Raw genomic sequence first — 21,611 nt, forward strand, 5'->3', positions numbered from 1 at the left:
ATTTCTTTGATCTGGGTGGACTGATTGTGCACATTCATCTGTAAAAACTTGAATTGGATGCACAAGTTTGAATTTATTTTAGATTTTCTTGAATCCCGACAGGCTCACGGTCTCATACAGCCTCATACATACAAACACTTCCACTAATATTTGGTTAAATGTCCCTCAGCTGCATCTTGATCAGACCATGACTGTATTTGAGGTTGAAGATCACTTAGTAGTTATTCAGAAAGTTATCTTTCCAGCGTATCTAAGCAGATGCTCATGAAACTGAGCCCGAGACATCCGTGTGAACTTTTCATTGGCCTCTATTGATTTTTCTCCAGTTCAGCTGGAAACAAAACAACAGAGCCAACCCTGAGAAACTCTCCACAGGCTACACTGGCATGCTTGAAGGACCACAGGCATGCAACTCTTATCTCAAGAGCTTGCTTATCAATAAGCTGGAACAAGATTATAATTTTAAGTAAGGCCTCAACTCTAAATGAACTTTACACAGCGAGTCTTGCTTTGTTTCCTTTCATTTAAAATAGACATTTATTTGATTTTCACAAATGATGCACGCTAATGTGCGCAGAGTTGAGATTTTAACATACTGTAAATAGAAGAGGGTGAGTAGACGTACGTGTGTGTGTGTGTGTGTGGGAGGGGGGGTTATCTTTACTGTAAGTTTGTTTCCATTGAGCCATCCATCCAGAAACTTCCAGTTAGTGCTGGTGTCCTTTGGTTTAACTGGGACAACCATCATGTGCTCGAAGAACACCTCTGCAGGTCAGTTTATTTTAATAGCTGCACTTTAATCTGATGTTCGGAGAATTGTTAACACGTGTCTTGAAACGTGCAAATGTGTCCATCTCATAAACTCAGGCATTATTCTTCCATTGTCTAATTTTCACAAGCCTGGATATTTTCTCTGAAAACCCTCAAGACCGTTTTCAGGGAAAATCTCAGCAGCTCACCAATTTCTGAAATACTCAGATCACCTTATCAATCAATCAATCAATCAATCAATCAATCAATCAATCAATCTTTATTTATAAAGCACTTTTCATACAGAAAAAATGTAGCACAAAGTGCTTTACATAGTTAAAAGCAGCCCACCCCACCCTCCAACTCACTCCCCACACTCTCAATACACATATATCCCCCCACCCACACACACATACACACACGCGCACACTTAAAGAGTAAAAATTGGGCTGGGCTCGCATGAGCCAAGTGAGGAAACATTATAACAGAGAGCCGTCTGCACCGGGAGCCGGTCACAGACCGCAGCCTCCAGGCTGGGCACACAGCCGGAGGGAGGCAAAGGAGCCCCCCAACCAGGCTGAGAGGACCCCAGAGACCCAGCAGCCACGGTCAATAACAGCCCCGGTGCAGAGAGCGCCCTCCGAGGAAACACTGGAGATATGACGCAATACGATGTATACAGGGTAAAATGATAAAATAAATAAGAACAGGATACAATATAAATATAAATATAAATAGAGTAAGAAGATTAAAAAATGAATAAGAATAAAATCAATAAATATTAGGTAAAGTCTAAATTAATAATAGAATAACAGGATAGAATAAATAAGCATAAAATAAATAAACGCTAAGTAAAAGCTAAATTAAAAAGGTGGGTCTTGAGCCTGTTCTTAAAAACATGTACGTTCTCTGCGGCCCTGAGCTCCTCCGGCAGGCTGTTCCACAGACGAGGACCATACCACTGAAAAGCTGCCTCTCCGTGAGTATGTGTCCTGACTTTAGGGACAATCAAAAGGCCAGTACCAGAGGACCTCAGGGTCCGCGAGGGTTCGTATGATAAAAGCAGATCTGAGAGATAAGAAGGCCCAAGACCATTAAGACATTTAAAAACCAATAAAAGAACTTTAAAATCGATCCTGAAACACACGGGGAGCCAGTGCAGCGATTCTAAAACCGGTGTAATGTGGGCCCGCCCTCTGGTCTTCGTCAGCACACGAGCTGCCGAGTTTTGCAAGAGTTGTAAAGTTGAAATATTCTTCTTAGGAAGACCAGAGAGCAGGGCAGTAATCAATGCGACTGGTAATAAAAGCATGCATCAGCATCTTCGTGTTGGCCCGAGAGAGAATAGGGCGGACTCTGGCTATATTTTTTAGATGATAAAATCCAATTTTGGTCACATGTTTGATATGTGGGATAAAACCAAGCTCAGAGTCAAAAATAACACCCAGGTTTTTCACTTGTAGCGAAGGACATAGTGAAAATGCCTGTAATTTAGACAAGAGTTTCTCTCTCTGAGCCTCAGGACCGACAATTAAAACTTCAGTTTTGTCCTGGTTAAGCTGTAAAAAGTTTTCTGCCATCCAAGATCTTATATCCAAGATACAGTTAAAAAGGGCATCCATTGGTCTGGTGTCATCAGGAGACACGGAGATGTACAGCTGCGTGTCATCAGCGTAACTGTGGAAGTTCACTCCATGCCTCCTGATGACACTGCCGAGAGGCAACATATACAAATTAAAAAGTACAGGGCCTAGAACCGACCCTTGAGGCACACCACATGTCATTTCATGGATCTTAGAGGAGCATGTATCCATACTCACCATAAAAGATCTGTCAGAGACCTTATCTGACACCAACAACCATGTCATGTGTCTTCCTCAGCCTAATGTTCAACTTGAACTTCAGCAGGTCATCTTGACCATATCAACATTTTCTTGGTGCCGTATGATTGGCATTAATGGGCAGCTGAAGAGGTGTACCTAAAAGAGTGGCCAGTGAGTGTATTTCTGTGTGGCTGGGAAGCTAACCCAACATTTCGTACTATTTTCTATAGCTAAGTCTCCAGACTGCACTCGATCAGCTAAATGATACCGGATATTTACTGCATCCAAGCAGCTTTTACGTAGCTCCACAGGAACAAGAACCAGATGTGTTTTCATGTATGGATTCAGTGATTTATACGATCAAAGTGAAAGCAGAAAGCAGACAGTAAGTCTGACCAGTAATTACAGAAACCATTAATAAGATCAACGCATATACACTGTGAGGGGCGACACAGTCGTGCGGGAATTTGACCTCATTAAGCTGCCAGAGGAGGAAAAGACAGAAAATAGACTGGAAGCACAAAATGTGCAGGAGGTGCTGGGATGGCGCTTGACTCACAAGCCTGTCTGAGAGAGCCGAGTTACTCGTTTGATGTTCTGTGAGACTGGCGCATGAGAGACGAAAACATTAGGAACACTTTCAACGTGAACTGGCTTTGACTTATATAACACTAGATGGGCTTTTATTGTTGCTCTTAACAGCAAGATAATACTTCCACTCATGGCTCGGTGCAGCTTCCCTGCTGAGTAAATTGGTGTGTAGTGCTACAAAAATAGACTCACACCATGCTGCTCAATTTCTGCTGTCAATTAGTAATTTAAAAAGCACACAATCAGTCACTGTCTCTCATGCACAGAATGAGAGAGATGGAGCAGAAATGTATTACGGACCTACTGCAGTGGACGCTCATTCACTGAACTTCTAATGATTGATTAGTTTCACAGTTCTTGGTCCAAGTAGAAAGTTTACAGGAATAAAAGAATAAATGCTGATATTAGTTTATATGAGGTCGGGGTAGCAGCCCATATTTGCCATATAAAAAATATTCCTGTCTGTCTTTAATGCCTACTTGCATTTTTAGAGATGCTCACTTCACAACATTTCAGACCAGTCTACACAAAATGACTCCTGAGGGAATACGTTTAATGGTGATGACAGCATAAGAATCTGATGTGCCGAGATTAGACGTTACTTACCGTGAATGGTGACTCTGAGCGTGCAGACTTCTGCATGCTGTCACTTTGCAAACAGCTTATTTGTTATCGTGTAATTACGCCACACACAAAGAACAGCTGAAGCCTGATATCTACATCACTTCAACTAGACGTTGTCACAGTCAACAAGCCACACATGAGAGTTTTGTTGGATGCAGACACTGTGACAGATCCACAGAAACACCTACACTCTCACTGCTTTTGTCTGTGATGGATTACGCTGAGAGGAAGATCTGGAGGACACAATAGAACAATGTCTGCCACAAGAGGTGAGGTGTGCAGACGTGAATAACTTTAACCAGGGACACGCTGAGACTGTCTGAGCTGCTTCCTAAAGTCCTCGTTTTCAAAACAAGAATCGACACTTTGCGTTAAAATATTAGCCGGCTGCTTCCACTGAAAGCCAAACAAACATGATTTCTCATCTCTTTTACTCTACATATATCAGTCGCTCTCCCCAGAAGAGAAACTCTCAGCCTCAGAATCTGAATTCACATTTTGTCACGAGTCAGAATTCTTATTTGAATAAATTAGTTGTATTTTTTTAAATAATTCATGAGGATGAAGTGGTTACAAAAACATGTGATTTAACCAAATAATAACTGATGCTGACTTCTATCCCAAAGGTCAAAGGTCAGTTTTACTATGACGTTGTAACACTTTTCTATGTTCCACATTTGATCAAAATGAGGAATCAGGTATTTTGTTGACATCCTGATAGAGTTGGTGATTCTGACCCAGGTGCTTTGGAGCTCAACCGTTGCCTTTGTCATCACCGTCCTTATCAAATCATTCAGATGCTTTATTGCAGTATTAATACCACAGAATCCCCAAAATACTATCCACCAGTATTCACTATGTCTCAGTGTTAGTTTTATTAGTCATCGAACATTTTCAGTCACAGCTTTTATCTGTCATATGTTAACAGTGACATGTGACCATGTAATGGCCTTATGAGTTCCAGTTACGCATGCGATGCAATATGTTGTTTCTCACCAAACCTAAGATTAAAAAAGTCATGTTTATCTGGGATGCAGCAGGTCTGGTCATGTACAAACACCGTTAAAGGAAAGACTTTGGTTCTGTGAACCTTTACCACACGGGTGTTTCCTTGCGGGTGTTTTGTGTAGAGATGGCACGATACCACTTTTTTATGTCCGATACCGATACCGATATCATAAATTTGGATATCTGCCGATACCGATATGAATCCGATATAGTGTTTTTTAATCAACAAAACAGTTTTTTAAATATCTTGCTGCATTTTGTATAAGTTCATACTCAAGTTTAAAACAACAACTACACTAAAGCTATTCTGTTATACCTGTATGCAAAAAAAAATATTTCATAGTTCAGCAATACTGATCAATCTAATAAACTTAAACCTACACCATCCTCCCTATTCTGGTATTTTAAAGAGTACTTAGCATAAATATTAAGCAACCTAACTAATAGGGTTCCAACTCCCAGCAACAACAAAAATAAATAAATAAAAAATAGGGAACCACCCCTCACGCTCCACCTCATGATGCTTAATCGACGTAATCAACCTTAATTTGATGCAGTGTGGAAAAAAAAATGCACAGAAATCAATTATTTTTCAAGAAATATTAAATAGATTCAACATCTTTCTTCAACAAAATTGCAGACTGCACAGATGGTACCTTCCCAAAGTAAAAAGTACTATAGCTTACTAGGGTATATATATTAGACTTAATAGTTACTATATACAGTAATTGACTTCTATTCAGTTTACATCAAATTAAAACTTTGGGTGTCAGATAATTATTTATTAAAAGCTCGACATTTTAAATGAGAATAAGAAAGAAAAGTATGTCTTTGTGCCCCCTTTTCCCTGTTCATGCCCTATCGGCCCCCCTGGCTAAACTTTGCTAGATCCGCCCCTGCACAGTTACCAGCATCAGCTACGTAGAAAAAGATCCTGGTGTAGAAAGTAATATTAAATAAATTCTAACAACAGCTTATCAAGCTTAAACGTGCTGCTGTTGTTCAGCCGCTGGTTTCCTCTTTCTGGTGCAAAGTGGGCCAAAAGCAAACTAGAGACAGACTCGCGACAGAAAAGCCGATCAGCTGATCGTTAAGCAGTTTCATGATTGAAGTAGCAGCAAGAAGAGGCAGTCGCTCCATATATCGCTTGTTAAGCTTAACGTGGGAATGCTTTACATTCAGAGATGGACTTACACACTTGCTTTACTTCTCTCGGGATAACTTTATCGGAGATGAAATGCCGGGTTGCTAGCGAAGCTCCACATGCTATCCAGACCACCAACAGGTCCCGCATGCCACAGCCGCTCTATCACGTGATGCATACTGCTCCGAGTGCTAACGTTCTGAGGTGAGTTACGGCGCGTTGCAAGTTTTGTGAGGTGCTTTCGTGATATTTAATGGATCGGATTACATTTTTTATTTTTCTCCGATATCCGATCCAGTAATTTAGGTCAGTATCGGACCGATACCGATACTTAATATCGGATCGGTCCATCTCTAGTTTTGTGTAGATAGTATTAATATAGCATCACCCATTTAGCTGCCAAACAGCATTGTTCATTCCATGCATGTGTGGGGAGATGCCATGCGAGCGGGGTCTTTTGACCTCCTCTCTGGCACGCTGCAGCTCCTGTCATGTGGAGGAATATGAATCACACAAACGTGCCTTGCCTCATTATCTACACTTGTGTGAACATGCATGCTCAAGGGCATATGGATGCATCCATGCAGACAACTGCATGCAGGTACCACATGTGCATTTGGAGAAATATACACACATATTCTTAGCTTGTACCTGCACATGCACAAGAGTGAGATGATTTGCATATGGAGAGTGGCATGTGGGACTGCCCCAGGTGAGAAGTTAGTCCTGCTCTGCTGCGATGCTTTCCTGCCTTTAGCCCTCTCAGCTGGCGCACACTTGCACATACATGCATCCCAGCTGTACACCCAGCTCCTCTTTAAGCTCTGCTCTGTAACCCAACTCTGAACTTCTGCCAGGGAATTCATTAACTGTGTGTCTCACAGGTATTTATAGAAATGCAAGGCAATTCCTTGCTCGCTTGCTTCCAACAGACAGACTTGCACAGAAACTCATAGAGTAGGTGAACTCCACTGGAAGTAGCTCAGTGAACAATAGTAGAGGGGCGCTGCTGTAAATCCATCCATCAAGAAAGCCTAAACAAATCTCATACTCACAATTTCTGCAGCATATCTTTGCACAAAGTGTTTAATTGACACATTTTTCAGCTACAGTATCATTATCCTCCACACTTCATCCTTCACTCCGCATTTACAAATAACATCAAAGGCTCCTTTTTCACTACAGCCTTACACAGGAGAGCTTTGACAAATTAGTGTTTCATGTGGCAAAAGCTTCTTAAAATTAAAGGAAATTAGAGCAGCTTTAGTTCAGAGTTTCATTATTTTGGCGTCTCTACAAACAGCTTGCTTCTCACAGCTGTAAACTGCTGGGTAGCACTTGGTTGTAAGTACAGGGCTGCGACAGAGTGCTCAAATTGTCATTAGTGGTGATCATGAGAGGGATGTAATTGGTGTTTGTGGGTACATACTAATTGATGTGATAATTTGCAGACCTTGGTTTATGTGGAGTGTTCTCCTGCAATTATCTGACAAGATTACTGGTTCACAGAGGAAGAGCCATTGTATAAGGCTGAGCACTGATGGTGAAGTTGCTAGTCTAGGTTCAAATACAGAAGGCAGGAAGCTGGGAGTCAGCAAATCAAAAGATGAGTATCTCTTGCTCGGGGCACAAAAACAGATTCTCACATTAAAACAGCAGGGACGGTGAATTTGAGAGCGGGATTTCAAGTGTTCCCCATGGAGCAACAACCTTCGGATAGACCCGACTATTTGCAGTTTCCTGTGGCCCCTCTCTCTCTCTCGCCGTCTGTTTCTACTCACGAGACGTTAAAAAGTTACTTGTATCCCATAAATGGGAGATATTAGGCTGCGGGAAACAAATAAATGAATTTGAAACTGATTTTGTTAGAAACGGCGTTACGTCACTTTATTAAGCTGTGATAATGTTTCAAGCACAGAAGAACCAGTTTGGCCAGTCAAATCATGTCCGTGCGGCGCTAACGCTTACATGTCGCATCTTTCCTTTAATGTTGGCACTTTCAAGCTTGCCTGTCCATCCATTACCAAAGTGACTGAAAGATCTGAGCTCAAATTACACCGGTGGGATCACTTTTGTCATTTACATAAACAAAGTAAAGAGGCGAGTGGTTGGGATACAATTAGGACAATGCTCACTGCATGAAAGCGTCATTTCTTTTGTTACCAAAACACACGGCTAATGAAGAACAGACCAAAATCTCGAAAGAAGCCCCAAAATGGCAGAAATAAACTCAGAGCAAAAACAGGATGCAGAGTTGGGGCCTTAGCTTGAGTTGAAGTGACAGGCTGGGCAACCAAAAGCAGCTAATCATGTGTTCACACGAGCTGAACTAAATCTGGACGAGAACTACGTTTCTGAAGACTGGCACATTTTGCACTACTAAAGATCTTAAATACACATTTCTACCTCTTGACTGCTTCATGTAGGTGAAACTATCAGTTTTAAAGTCTTCACTTTTGTCTCTGGTAAACTCTCAGAGCCATTTTTCAAAATTATTATTGACAATAAATTGCTGAAAGAAATGTCTTTTGAAAATGATATATGTTAATATATTTAGACCAGTGGCAGTAGATAAAGCGCTATACATGCATGCAGTAAATCTATCTGGTGAATTTACAGAGGAGGGGCCAAACTAACTTATCAGCGGGAAGCCCCGTGGAGGTGATGCTCACATCTGGCACAGTGAACCTGCGTATTTGTTTACCAACAGCTCTCATCCATGACACCTCCTATATATCCCTGGAGGCCCAAACACATGCGCTCTCCGCACTCAGGCCCTCGTATGTCTGGTTTCTGGAGCAAATTAATTCCCAGTTGGAGAATGGCTGTTATGAATGGGTCGGGTGAAAGAGATGGATGGGCTACCCGTTCTTCTGCACAGCCCCTCCGCTTCCAGTGACAAAGATGCTGAGGCTTGTCCTACTTTTGTGGGAGGAAAAATGTGGCTCTGTACAGTAGCTCAGGGGACTCTCGGCGTGGGGTTGGGAGGGCTGCCGTGTTAACAGACTTGAGGCAGAAAGACACCCGGAGGAAATCAGCGAACAGAGATGATGGTGTAGAGCTGTGAAGCCGTGAAGCCGGGTTCCTTACGTCGATTGCATCCTCTCTCGGTTACAGGCTTCCCGTTTGAGAAAGCTTGCAAAGTTGTGCTAACATTTGGTGAGGGCGATTTTGTGTGTGTCACTAGCTAAGACAGTCAGCCTAATTGCTCTGCTACTCTGTGAGCTGCTGCACTGCTTTGGTGTAGAGAAGCTCCTGTCTGCAAAAAACTGTATAATAGCAACCGAGTCCAGCGGTTTTAAAAGAGTCCTCAAAACGCTGAGCAGTGCACATTTTGAGCCACGGTCTATAGAAATGTACTCTTAAGGTGTGAATGATATAAACATACTGCACATATACCACAGCTTCCTTATGTTAAAGCTGGGCACTAATGAATTGTGCCCTTATGAATGACTAAGATCCAGGAAGATATGAATCCTCCAAGTCATCCCAGTCAGAGAGCAGGTGGTTATTCAGGAAACTGTGATTCCAAAGGACAGACTGGAGCCTGGATTTAACAGGAAAGAGATGAATATTCAGTACAATGTGACATGACTGCATCATGACCCTTTTTCTCCTCCGTCCGCTCTCCTCAGCCCAACCTCTTGTCACATCATTCACACCCACATCTGGACTTAATGTCCTTTTTTCCTCCTTTTTTGATTATTCTGTTTCATGAATGGGCGGGTGTTCAAAGAAAGGACAGATGACAGTGAATAACAAAATTTGTCCTGGGCCAGTGACCCAGTGTTTTTGCTTTTGTACTTTTCCTTTTGATTTTATTACAAAGTATGACTGTCTGTTTTGGTTCTGTCCTAGTATTTCAGCTTCCTAGTTTTGGTAGCACTTCCTGAGTTCTTGTTTTTAGGTTTTGTTATTTGGTCTCCCGGTCTCTGTCTCTTCCTTCTGTCTGTCCACGGTGTTATTTTATCTGCTTTCTGCGTCTGTTAAGTTCTGTGTCTCGTCTGGATCTCTCTGTCTGTCGTGTACTTCCTGTTTTACTTTGTAGGTCTGTGCCTTATGTCTGTGCGTTCAGCTTTGTGCTCTCCCTGTCTCGTCAGTGTAATCAGCGTCAGCCGTGTCTCCCAGCTGTTTCCTCTTAGCTCTGTTCACCTCTTGTATTTAGCGTCTTCCCCTGCTCGCTGTCGCGTCGTACCTTCATACCTCCCCTGTGTGTTCAGTTTGCCGACCTGCCTGCTTGCTAGTTTAGTTTTGTATTCGCAGTTCAGTTCTGTTCAGTTTGTGCACATCAATAAATCTGCTTAAGGTTCACCCTTTAGTTCCTGCGTTTGTGAGTCCTGCATTTTGGGTCCTCTCTCCCTGCCTGCCTGCACACAGCCATGACAAAATTCCCATTCTCCGTGGCAAGAAGAACAATCCCTTTTTTCCTCAATCTGCTTATAGGGCAACAGCTGCTGATGAATGCTTGAATCCCTCTTAGTCTCCGTCTAGTCCGCTTTACAAGCTCCACAAGCTGCTCAGGGTCTCTATTCAGCCTTAACTACCCAAACAGGGGAAGTAGAAAAGCCCAGTGACTGAAGGCTGGATGTCGGCTACGTAGGCTACCTTAGAAAGCAGCGGCAGAAGGCAAATCTTTCAGGTTGTTTATCTTGTGGTTAATTAGACATTTTTTTCCTCTCTGTATAAAGACATATTTGGCGCGAGTCAGCAATTCTCTGGTTTGGAAAATGTGTATTTTTTATATTTTTAATTCAATTTCAATTTCAATTTCAATTTTATTTCTATAGCACATTTAAAAGTCACAGGTACAACAAAGTGCTTCACAGACGAGCCATACTTTAAATACCACAAATGTTAAACTAGTGTTCATGGCACAGAACAGCTGTGCATGACTTCACAGAATATGCAGCAGGACAATGCTTCAAAGCAGTACTTCTATCTAAATGTATGTAAATTAGTCCGTAAGGCCCGTAGCACCACTTAAATGAACCTTTTTACCCAATACATGCAGAGAAAAAAACATGGTGGCGATGGCACTGGCCTAACAGCAGCTGTGTCCCCAAGAAAGACAGTGCACCCCACTACGCTGCAAACACTGCTCAGGAACAGCTCGAGGACACCACTCAGCCTCCAATTTCTGCATATACCAATCCAATAAACCATTTGCACTAGCACAAGTGGATTCATGAAGTCCCTACCCAGCAACAAACAGGACCCAAAAATCTGCTGTCCCTGGAGGACCTGTCTCTAAGCCCTGAAAAATCAGAGATGTTCTGGGGACACGAGGAGTACATAGACAAGATACTGCAGTTGGTTTTGATGTTTTGATAAGTGGAAGTAAAAAAAAGGGAAGTTTAAACGCAAGTTCAGACTCCAGTGCCTCCATCCATCTATCCGTTCATCTTCTGCCACTCCTATGAGTCCAGGTTGCAGGGGAAACATTTAAAGCAGACATGCCCGGACCTCCCTCTCCCCACCTACCTTCTCTAAGTCATCTGGGACACCCAGGCATTCCCATGCCAGACAAAAGATATAATCCCGAGCATGTCCTGAGTCTGCCTTGGGTTCTCCTTCCAGGCAGACATACCATCAACACCTTAGCTAGTAGAAATCCAGAAGCCAAAACATCTCATCTCAGTCCCTACGAACGACTCTACTCTGTGTCTCTCCTGAATGGCCAACTTTGCCACCTTATAAGACAGTAGTCTCATATATATTGAAAAGTTAGAATGCCCTGATACCATCAGACAGTGAGAGAGACCATGATTTTAACAACCACTGAGACTCTTAAGAAAAAATAAATGGTGAATAATAAATGTTCAGGGTTTGAGGGGCTGCTAATCTCCTGAACATCCATAATGTAACGGTTTGTAAGTGTTACAGTAGTTAGGACGTCTACAGGTTTCAAGCCCCGCTACATATTTTCAACAAGGAGAGCAGTACTGTCTGTGGAGCTTTTGTTCCAGCCGGATGCCACCTGATTTCACTCATTATCCTGGCTCCTGAAATAGTCAGGCCTATTAAATGGCTCTTAATCAAGACCATGGTTCATTAAATCAAGGAGACTTTAAAATAGTGGAAAAAGCTTCCGGGAGTCCTCTGCTGTCCCTCAAGCTGACCGCCACAGCTGTGGGAGAGGCGCTGATAAAAACCTTACAACAACAACATTAAGAGTTTAACATACATGAAGTACAGCCTGATTGATTGCACAGCTCCGACCGATGAAAGGGTGTTTCAGGATGTTACATGCATGCTTGCATACGTTCTCTTGCTGGGTTGTGATACCCTGACGCTCTTGTATGCTCCCTTGTTTTTTCTGAATCTGTTGATTCATTAATATTTTTAAGTTCTCCAAAAGGTTTTATCCACTAAGCATTGTTTAAATTTTCAGAGTAGTTATATTTGAATATTCTAATATTTGTGTTTAATAGGATATACAGGTCATCCGATTACCACAATTTATTTTTACTCAATTAAATTTTATTTAAAAAGCGCCAAATCACAACAACAGTCGCCTCAAGGTGCTTTATATTGTAAGGTAGACCCTACAATAAACCCAACAATCATATGACCCCCTATGAGCAAGGACTTTGGCGACAGTGGGAAGGAAAAACTCCCTTTTAACAGGAAGAAAGCTAGGGATGGGGTGAGAGAAGGAAGATGGGATAAAGACATGCTGTGGAAGAGAGACAGAGATTGATAACAAGTGTGATTCAGTGCAGAGGTCTGTGGTCTATGGTGACTGGAAAGGAAAAACTCAATGCATCATGGGAAACCCCAGCAGCTATTGCAGCATAACTAAGGGAGGATTCAGGGTCACCTGGTCCAGCCCTAACTATATGCTTTAGCAAAAATGAAAGTTTGAAGCCTAATCTTGAAAGTAGAGATAGTGTCTGTCTCCTGAATCCAAACTGGAAGCTGGTTCCACAGAAGAGGGGCCTGAAAACTGAAGGCTCTGCCTCCCATTCTACTTTTAAATACTCTAAATACTCTTTGCATTTGAATACATGAATATAGCTCTGAGAAAAGCTTTTGGCTGATTGCACTGAGAAGAACCCAAAAATACAAAGATATGCACCATGCTGTGACAAATAAAAGACAAGGAAATGAAATGCAAACTAAGAAGCTTTCACCCAAGACAGCAAACTGTATGAGTAAATCTAGTACACGTCTAATACAATATTGATGTGAATGACTGTGATCTTAAGAGACTTGATCTACTTCTGATCAGCGAAAGCATCCATCTGAGATGCTCCCCGAGGGCCTTGAAAAATGGTAATCAAATTACGTAATCATGTTGCGCTTAACAGAGCAAACATCTAAAGGCCTTGGAGCGTCGCTTCCATTAAGCCAGTATGTTTTATACACACAGTACACGCACTAATTAGATATACTGTAAACACGAATACCAAAGCAGCTAAAGCCAATTCAGCGATTGCAGTGTACAAATTGAAATGTTCTCATGTAGTTTGATGAAGAATGGGTGTACTAAATCTTAAACTTTAATAAATGTACTACTGTATACAAGTGAAATATGCAGGGAAGTAACAGAAACAGTATGTTTTGTAGCTTTTTGATAAAGATGAGCAGCTGTTACACACCTTTGGTTTACCCTTCTCTTAAAGGTAAAACGTTTCTCGATGTCACGTTTTATACCATAACACGCAAACACACATTTGTAACTGCCTGGATGCTGGGTGTTATCATTACCCATGTGTTTAGGGTTCATTTAGGGGAAAAAGAATAACTGGAAAAAAATAGCAGACACAAGTCCAGCATTGTATTTCTGCCAGCAGCTCTCTGCAGACCACAATCCTCAACAGCCAACCAACACTTGGCATCAATCATGAGACCATGCACAGGCCAAAATATTTGATTCATCCAATAATGTTTCATTATGTGAATATCCCCTGCACTTATGCAAAATGTGTTTATGGAAATACAGAAAGCCTTGGATTAAACTGCACACTGGCCCGCACATGCTCCGCTTATCCAGGTCGCAGGGAAAGGAGAAGGTTATCAAATAAGAAATGGTAAGATGGAAACTGGACATTCTTATCTCGCTCCCCAGCCAGCTGCCTCCTGAGCTGCAACATTCATAAGCTGACAAATCGTGCTGACTGACAATTGTGTAATAAAGGAGAACTTACAAGTGTAGCTACTTTGGGATAGGAAATCTGATAGCTCTGACTGACGGATTTCCTATCCCAGTAATGCATCACAAAGTGTGTGCAGTGTGAGCTTCACTTGAAATTCCGGCGACCCATTACGCCCAGTGATTTCCACCTCCAGCATAAATTTGGAGGTCACATTAGGCCTGTGAAATGCTTGATGCAAAAATGAAAATGCAAACATAACGGACGTGCACTTCATGTTTTACTGACTGTGTGTGATACAATTTAAACCGTTATGAAGAGCGAACAACTCTAAAAGTGTTCCACGTTGATTAATTTCTGCAAAAAAGCGCTGACAAATGTGCATATTAGCCTCTTCTCTTCGAGGAAAAACAGTCCTCCTTTATGCCCAAAGAAGCCATGCTATCAGTTCCAGTGTCTCTCCGACAAGAGTCTGATAGTGTTACTGATTTAGATAGCTCAGATTTCATATGCTCTCCCAGAAGCAAACACTTTACTTCAAGGAGAAAGGGATGGAAAAATAAATGTATCCCTTACACAAGCGGATGTCAAAGCAAAAATATTCCCATTACTCACTGCTGCTAAATAACTTCCGTATAATCTCTTAGAAAGCACAGTGTTTTGTTACAGCTGTGATCTAAACATGGCACAGAGTGTAATGACTTGCGTGCATGTGATGAAAAACACAGAAAGTGTCTGACAACTGAAACATGAATGTAACAGAGAAAACTTTGATTCAAAGCACGTGATTTTCTCCTTTTTAAAAAATCATCCAGTTTCTGAGGTTTTCCGCTGACCCTCCCATAACAAACACGTCCGTGGTCATCCAGGCAAGAACTGTTGGCATTTTCAATGAATACCGCTGCTTGAGTAATATATCATGAAATATTAAATGTTGGTCTTCAAAGCTCCCGAGTACTGACTCAGGACTGCTGGTCTTTTATTACATAATCAGCTGTCTGGAAACGAATGTATCTTTGTCAAGCAGCCGTGTAAATTTCACTCCATGTTTATAAAGCAAAGCAGAGGCTAACATTAACCGCAGAGGAGGGGGTTACTGTTTATGTGACAGCGTGTGATTGTACCGCACGCCACACATGCAGCTGTTGGAAGCTGCTCACTGTAACCCTCCGGTCTCTGCTGAAGTCAGAAAGCTGATCGTCGTCAGCTCGCCTCGTTTTAACGTCTCAGATGAGTTTCAGGCTCTTATTAAGAGCTGACTGAAAATTGACGTCAAATTGCGTGACGTCACGCGAGTGATTTGTTGCGATGTCACGGGCTGCCTGGTTAAACAGACGAGGTTTGCCTCCTGTTTACCTTTGGCACGCACCTGCACTTGCAGTTGGCGCGCCACAGTGCCCTTCACTCCCTCCGTCTCCCCGGTGATTACCGCAGCTAATGAAGGCTGTAGCAGACTCGAGTGCTGGACTAAATTCACGTATTAACAGCCTCTTTGAGCAAATTTCCCCCCCAAAACTTGAAGGGCCCGCATCAGCAGACGTCTCTCAGGTAAATACGGCGTCAACATCGAAACAGCAGTGCCTCGAGATTACTAAACCCACAAGGAATGAAAAAAAAAACAAAACAGAAAAGCTCTTAACATGAACTACAAATGCATCCAAATCTTGTTCATTTGTTCCATCACAACTGCAACATTTCGTTTTCCATCTTAATTGAGACGTGCACATCCTGCCTCCTTACCTGTAAATGCCCCTGGTACATATTGAGCACACAGTCGGTCGCGGCTCTCTCCGTCACTGGATCTTCCTTTTACACTTCTTCCCGGCTTGTATGGGGCGCACAGTGTCAAACTCCAAGTGTGGACATCAGAAGCCGAAGGAGAGTTTTTGGACTGGAGGTCCAAAAAGGAGCAGACAGAGCGGAGCTGTCCTCTCCTCGGGTGCTGAAGCTGACACTTTGCGCTCATCCAGGATACCTCAGCGCGCTGACACACACGGAGAGCGACGCCGGACGGCACTTTCTTTTCTTTCCTGGTTTTTTAATACTTGCAGATTCCTGAAATAGTCCTTACATGAAAAACACAAACAAACAAAAATAAAATTCTCTCGAGATTCAAGTCTTCATTCTGAGCGCGCTGGCGTTTTCCTTTCGGTCTTGCTTTAAATGTTTTGACGCTCCTGCTGGGCTCTCTCTTCTTATAGCGCGCTCCTCTCTCCTGCTTCCCGACTACTCCCTCTAACCCAGCCCTCTGGTGCCTCCCCCAGTGATGACGTGCACAGCTCTCGCTCGCTCGCTCTCAAGATCGTGTTCAGGAAATTTCAAAAGTTCACAGGCGTAGAAGAAGAATTTATAGCAGAAGGATTTTGTCATGAGCAAATTGATTTTAAAAACGTTTTATAAGCTTTTATAAGCCTCCCGCTGAGAAAGCAGCTGAATGACACGGTTAAAACACGCAGAGGAAACAGCGTCTACAGAGCGTGACATCTGCGTGCGATGAACCAATTAGTTGCCGTTTTCACTCGTTTTAATTAGTGGAAGCCACAATTCAGTGATCAAAAACAATGGAGACATGTGGTTTCTTAGCAACGCAGGAGATCTATATGTTTAAAGTATAGCCCACATTACTGTCAGTGCGCGTGTTTTAATCTCACACGTACACACGCATGTATGCAGATGTTTTCTACTGAATAACAGAATATCAAATACACAGCAAGCTTTTATTTTATTCTAAAATAGCTCACTGGGAGCAGAACAGCTCCAGATTAGTGTATCAATGACAAACAAACAAACAAACAAACAAACAAACAAAAACACGGATTCAGATTAGATCTAACGGGGCAATGGCAACTTTGCCTGTTTTCATACCTACATGAAAACATATGTAGGTCTACAATGTCTTGGTGGGGGTGGGAGTTATGTATTATGAGAATTTCAACAACACTTCATCCAGAAGTTCAGCTTCTGGTGAAAATTTAGTTAATTTCTTTTTCAATTTGCTGATAGCACCTTGACACTCTGGAAGGATTTTTGACCTTTTCTCTTCTCTGACCAGCTGGAGCAGGGCTGCTTTGTGTTCTGCACCTAATAGCAAAACATTTTCCTCTATTCTTCCTTTCCTGCAAAGTAAACACACTTTGCCAGTGTCAGCTGGTACTGTGTCCCCCTCAGTGGAGTCACACAGCTTGTTGGGTGCAGACTGAGAGTGAAGGAGACTTCTTCGTATATCCAGTGAGCCACACATTTACACCGAAGCTATTGGGATGCATGAAAGGATTATTTTGGAAAACAATTGCTAACATTTAGTTTTGATACACAGGGATATATTTTTTTTAGCAGTTTAATCAATACTTTACCTTACTTTGCAGACGTGTAGCAAAGGATTACTGATGTGGAGTGCACCACCATCTGGACATCTGGTGATATAAGCACTCACACTGAACATATAGCTGAGCAGAGCCCTCAAAGACATGCTTTGCTTCAAGATGCAGCTTGAGAAACCTTAGCGAAGTAATCGAGTCACATATCAAAGCAGTAAAGCATGCCCATCTTTTTGTGTATCTGCCTGTCAAGAGATAATTTATGTAAAAGGCAGAGGGATTCTTAAATTATTCCTTCCACCCCCTGACTATATTCTCAGTTGAGATAAGCAGAACAATATCCCCACTGTACATCGTGTGGGCTGAAAGCTGCTTCCCCCTCCTGAGTTGTCTGACAGTCTGCTGGAATCTCTTCAAGGCTGACCCAAAGCGTAGCTCTACGACCTCGCTGAACTCCTCCCACGCCTGAGTTTTTGCTTTGACAACCATTGAAGCCACAGCCCGCTTGGCCTGCTGGTCAGCTGCCTGCAGAGTCCCACAAGCTGACCGAGTGAAAAAGACTCCTCTACAGCCTGATGGCTCTTTTTACCCCTGGTGTACACCATCTGGTTCAGGGGTTGCCGCTGCATGAGCACTAACAACCTGAAGGCCACAGCTCTAATGTGTCCTCACATTTGGAGGCAAAAAGTAAAGTACTGTTAATCTTACAATACCCAATGAATGAGAGCACGTACAGCATGGATGTCAAAATGATTTTATAGCACGGACCACGTACAGCCCACTTTGATCTTAAGTGGGATGGGCCAAAGAAACGGTCCTTTGCGTTAGTCTATGAATGTTTAAATAATTATTTCAGTGTAATATCAGAAGCCATGGGGGAGATCTTTATCAGTGGGAAATGTTATAAAACTTATGAACATAAAGTTTTCCAGTGCCATCCGGTTGGAGTCTTTGCCAGGCCAATTCTGGCCCCAGGGCCTTATGTTTGACACCCCTGATGTATAGGAACAGAGTAACAAGTTAGTGCATTTACTCACGTATTGAACGTAAAGTATTTCTATGTAATGCCACATTTCCACTATATTTTAGGTGCAAATAGTGTACTTTGTAGTTTAATTTTAGTTCTGATTTTTGCCTCCCCTCCCACCTTTCTCCTGATCCCCTTCATGTCAGCAAATTTTAAAAACCCTGGAAACTCCCGTGATTGGAGGCGCTGAGCACGGTCTAATCATTACATCCTGTTTCCCTGGAAATGTTGTTGAAGCTCTGCTGTATCTGAACATCACCCAAAAGAACTGGAATTAACTGTCTTTGTGAAACGGCCCAGGATCTTTTGAGGGCAGCAGAGGCTTGTGTGGACATCAAACCAAACACATCTGTAATTATTAACACACTGTCCTTTAATAAAGGTGTAAGTTGTTGCTTTTCAGAAGCTCTCACTGTAATTTGCTGTGCAACAACACCAACACATCAGTCCTGTCTTATTCTTCATGCTTCACTACATTAAAAAAATCTAGTCTAAAGTCAAGAAAGCACGATTATTACATCCTGGGTCTTTATTGTTTACCAAACGTACACAGACCTATTTTTAAAAATCGATATATGATCACAGATTGTAGTGTTTTATTGAGGAGTCATATTGTTATATATTTCATAATGGTGCTCACATGTGCACGTGCTGGCCTTTAAATCTATGTTTAGATTAACAGAAATGGTGAAAATATTATTAAAGTTAACAAGAAGGGAATTACTGCTCTTTGGCTGGCCACTTATTTCAGTCAAATTGAAAATGAATTGTTTTATCTGCTTTGGATAATTACCAGCTACAAAACACAGCTAAAGAAGAATTACAATAAATACTGAGCAGTACTGCTGTGATTTTTTAATGAGACGTACGGACTGAGAATGTTGGAAAGTGGGAATAAAAGCGTAAACCAAGTTTCATGTCAGTGACACATATACATGCTTCAGTGTTCACACAGGTGAATTCGACCATGGTGCATCTCACCCCCCAAAAACAAACAAAGTCTTTTGAACACTGACTGATTTCTGGTATAATCATGACGTCACTGCTTTGCTTTTTGCCAACAGACATCTCGGCTCATTCTAAGCAGACCAACCGCTTTGGACCCTCTGACTAAATTTGAATCACCATGCAGATCCTCTAACTCATTGGGCGTCACCGGCGGGGCGGTTTTTGGTCACAGCTTTTTGGAATTATCCACTTAGTGTGGAGAATATAGCTTGATGATTCAGGTATTAATTAACACCATCATCAGGTAAAAACTCTTTTTTTTGTTCAGCTGTAACTTTAACGTATGGCCATAAATACTCAATGATAATTATTTCTGATATTCTTTTGACCATCATTGCCCACAAAGCTATTAAAAGTATAAAAGGATATTGGAAGTGCATCATTTGAATTCATGTATTCACCCCAAACCATAGTTAAGTCTTTACCTGGACCACAGATGGTGAGACAAATGACTTAAACAGATTCGGTTTGATAAGCATTTGACTGGGATTGAAACACAGTTTCAACACCGAGCATGAAATTCTGGGCAACATGAGAGCTTTTGGTGATTTGCAATTATACAAAAGTGTTATATAGATTTTATTCTCATAAAACCGCAGCCTGCTCCAATGCAGACTTTTAATAAAATAAACACCAAACTGAGTCTCAGAAGTTCACGGAAATATGTCGGATTGGATTGACCTCCAGAATCTCTGTAAATTAAGGAGTGACTGAAATAATGCGAATGGATGGCGAGATCAAATGCAGCTGGCACATTTGACGATCCCATTATTAGCAGGGCTCGACCTATTTTTGACCTGAGAAATGTGGTGCTTAAAAATTAAAATGTCCATTATACTCCATATATCACTTGTTTGGTGACAGCTGTTTCGCTGACGTCACAGTTGGTGACACCGAAGCTGAGATAAGGCTCCTGGCAACTAGTGCAGCTGAACCTGTTGTGGACACACGGGCCTGACCAAGGTTTTATTTAACTGGTTCATTACCAGTACAGGAGGAACTTATCTCTCACGCTAGAGGAAACAGTGACACTTGCTGTCAGGCGTACCTGCAGTGTACCATCTCCATCCATCCATCCATTTTCATCCGCTTTGTCCGGGGCCGGGTCGCGGGGGCAGCAGCCTAAGCAAAGAGGCCCAGACCTCCCTCTCCCCAGCCACCTCCTCCAGCTTATCCGGGGGAATACCAAGGCGTTCCCAGGCCAGCCGAGAGATATAATCTCTCCAGCGTGTCCTGGGTCTGCCCCGGCGCCTCCTCCCGGTGGGACATGCCTGGAACACCTCACCGAGGAGGCGCCCAGGGGGCATCCTTGTCAGATGCCCGAACCACCTCAGCTGGCTCCTTTCGATGTGGAGCAGCAGCTGCTCTACTCTGAGCCCCTCCCGGATGGCCGAACTTCTCACCCTATCTCTAAGGGAGAGGCCAGCCACCCTTCGGAGGAAGCTCATTTCTGCCGCTTGTATCCGCGATCTTGTTCTTTCGGCCACTACCCACAGCTCGTGGCCATAGGTGAGGGTAGGGACGTAGATCGACCGGTAAATTGAGAGCTTCGCTTTTACACTCAGCTCCCTCTTCACCACGACGGAGTGTGCAGCGTCCGCATTACTGCAGCTGCAGCCCCAATCCGTCTGTCGATCTCCGGCTCCCTTCTCCCATCACTCGCGAACAAGACCCCGAGATACTTGAACTCCTCCACTTGGGGCAGGAACTCATCCCCGACCCGGAGTGGGCACTCCACCCTTTTCCGGCTGAGAACCATGGCCTCAGATTTGGAGGTGCTGATCCTCATTCCCGCTGCTTCACACTCGGCTGCGAACCGCTCCAGTGCGAGCTGGAGGCCCTCACCCGATGAAGCCAACAGAACCACATCATCTGCAAAAATCAGAGATGAGATTCTGAGGCCACCAAAGCGAAAGCCCTCCGCCACTTGGCTGCGCCTAGAAATCCTGTCCATAAAAATTATGAACAGAACCGGAGACAAAGGGCAGCCCTGGCGGAGCCCATCACCCACCGGGAACGAGTCCGACTTATTGCCGGCAATGCGAACCAAGCTCTTGCAACGGTTGTATAGGGATTGAATGGCCCGTAGCAATGGGCCAGACACCCCATATTCCTGCAACACCTCCCACAGGACACCCCGAGGGACACGGTCGAATGCCTTCTCCAAGTCCACAAAACACATGTAGACTGGTTGGGCAAACTCCCATGCACCCTCAAGTATCC

General features: G+C 42.9%; 1 protein-coding gene across 4 annotated transcripts in view; it reads right to left on the bottom strand.

Annotated features, from left to right (window-relative positions):
- The window catches only part of pex5la (peroxisomal biogenesis factor 5-like a), a 127,353-nt gene extending 111,102 nt beyond the window's left edge, over positions 1-16,251 (bottom strand). For all 4 annotated transcript variants that reach the window (XM_086284293.1, XM_086284291.1, XM_086284292.1 and 1 more), the window contains exon 1: positions 15,777-16,251. In XM_086284293.1, the coding sequence (XP_086140419.1) occupies positions 15,777-15,797 (21 nt within the window). In that variant the 5' untranslated portion in view covers positions 15,798-16,251. The remainder of the gene's footprint in view (positions 1-15,776) is intronic.
- Positions 16,252-21,611: the final 5,360 nt, after the last annotated feature.

The sequence above is a fragment of the Aulonocara sp. 'chitande type north' Nkhata Bay genome, linkage group LG23 (assembly GCF_057382095.1).
Source record: "Aulonocara sp. 'chitande type north' Nkhata Bay isolate Kocher_YH1m ecotype deep benthic linkage group LG23, A_spYH_male_GT1.1, whole genome shotgun sequence".
Taxonomy (NCBI): domain Eukaryota; kingdom Metazoa; phylum Chordata; class Actinopteri; order Cichliformes; family Cichlidae; genus Aulonocara; species Aulonocara sp. 'chitande type north' Nkhata Bay.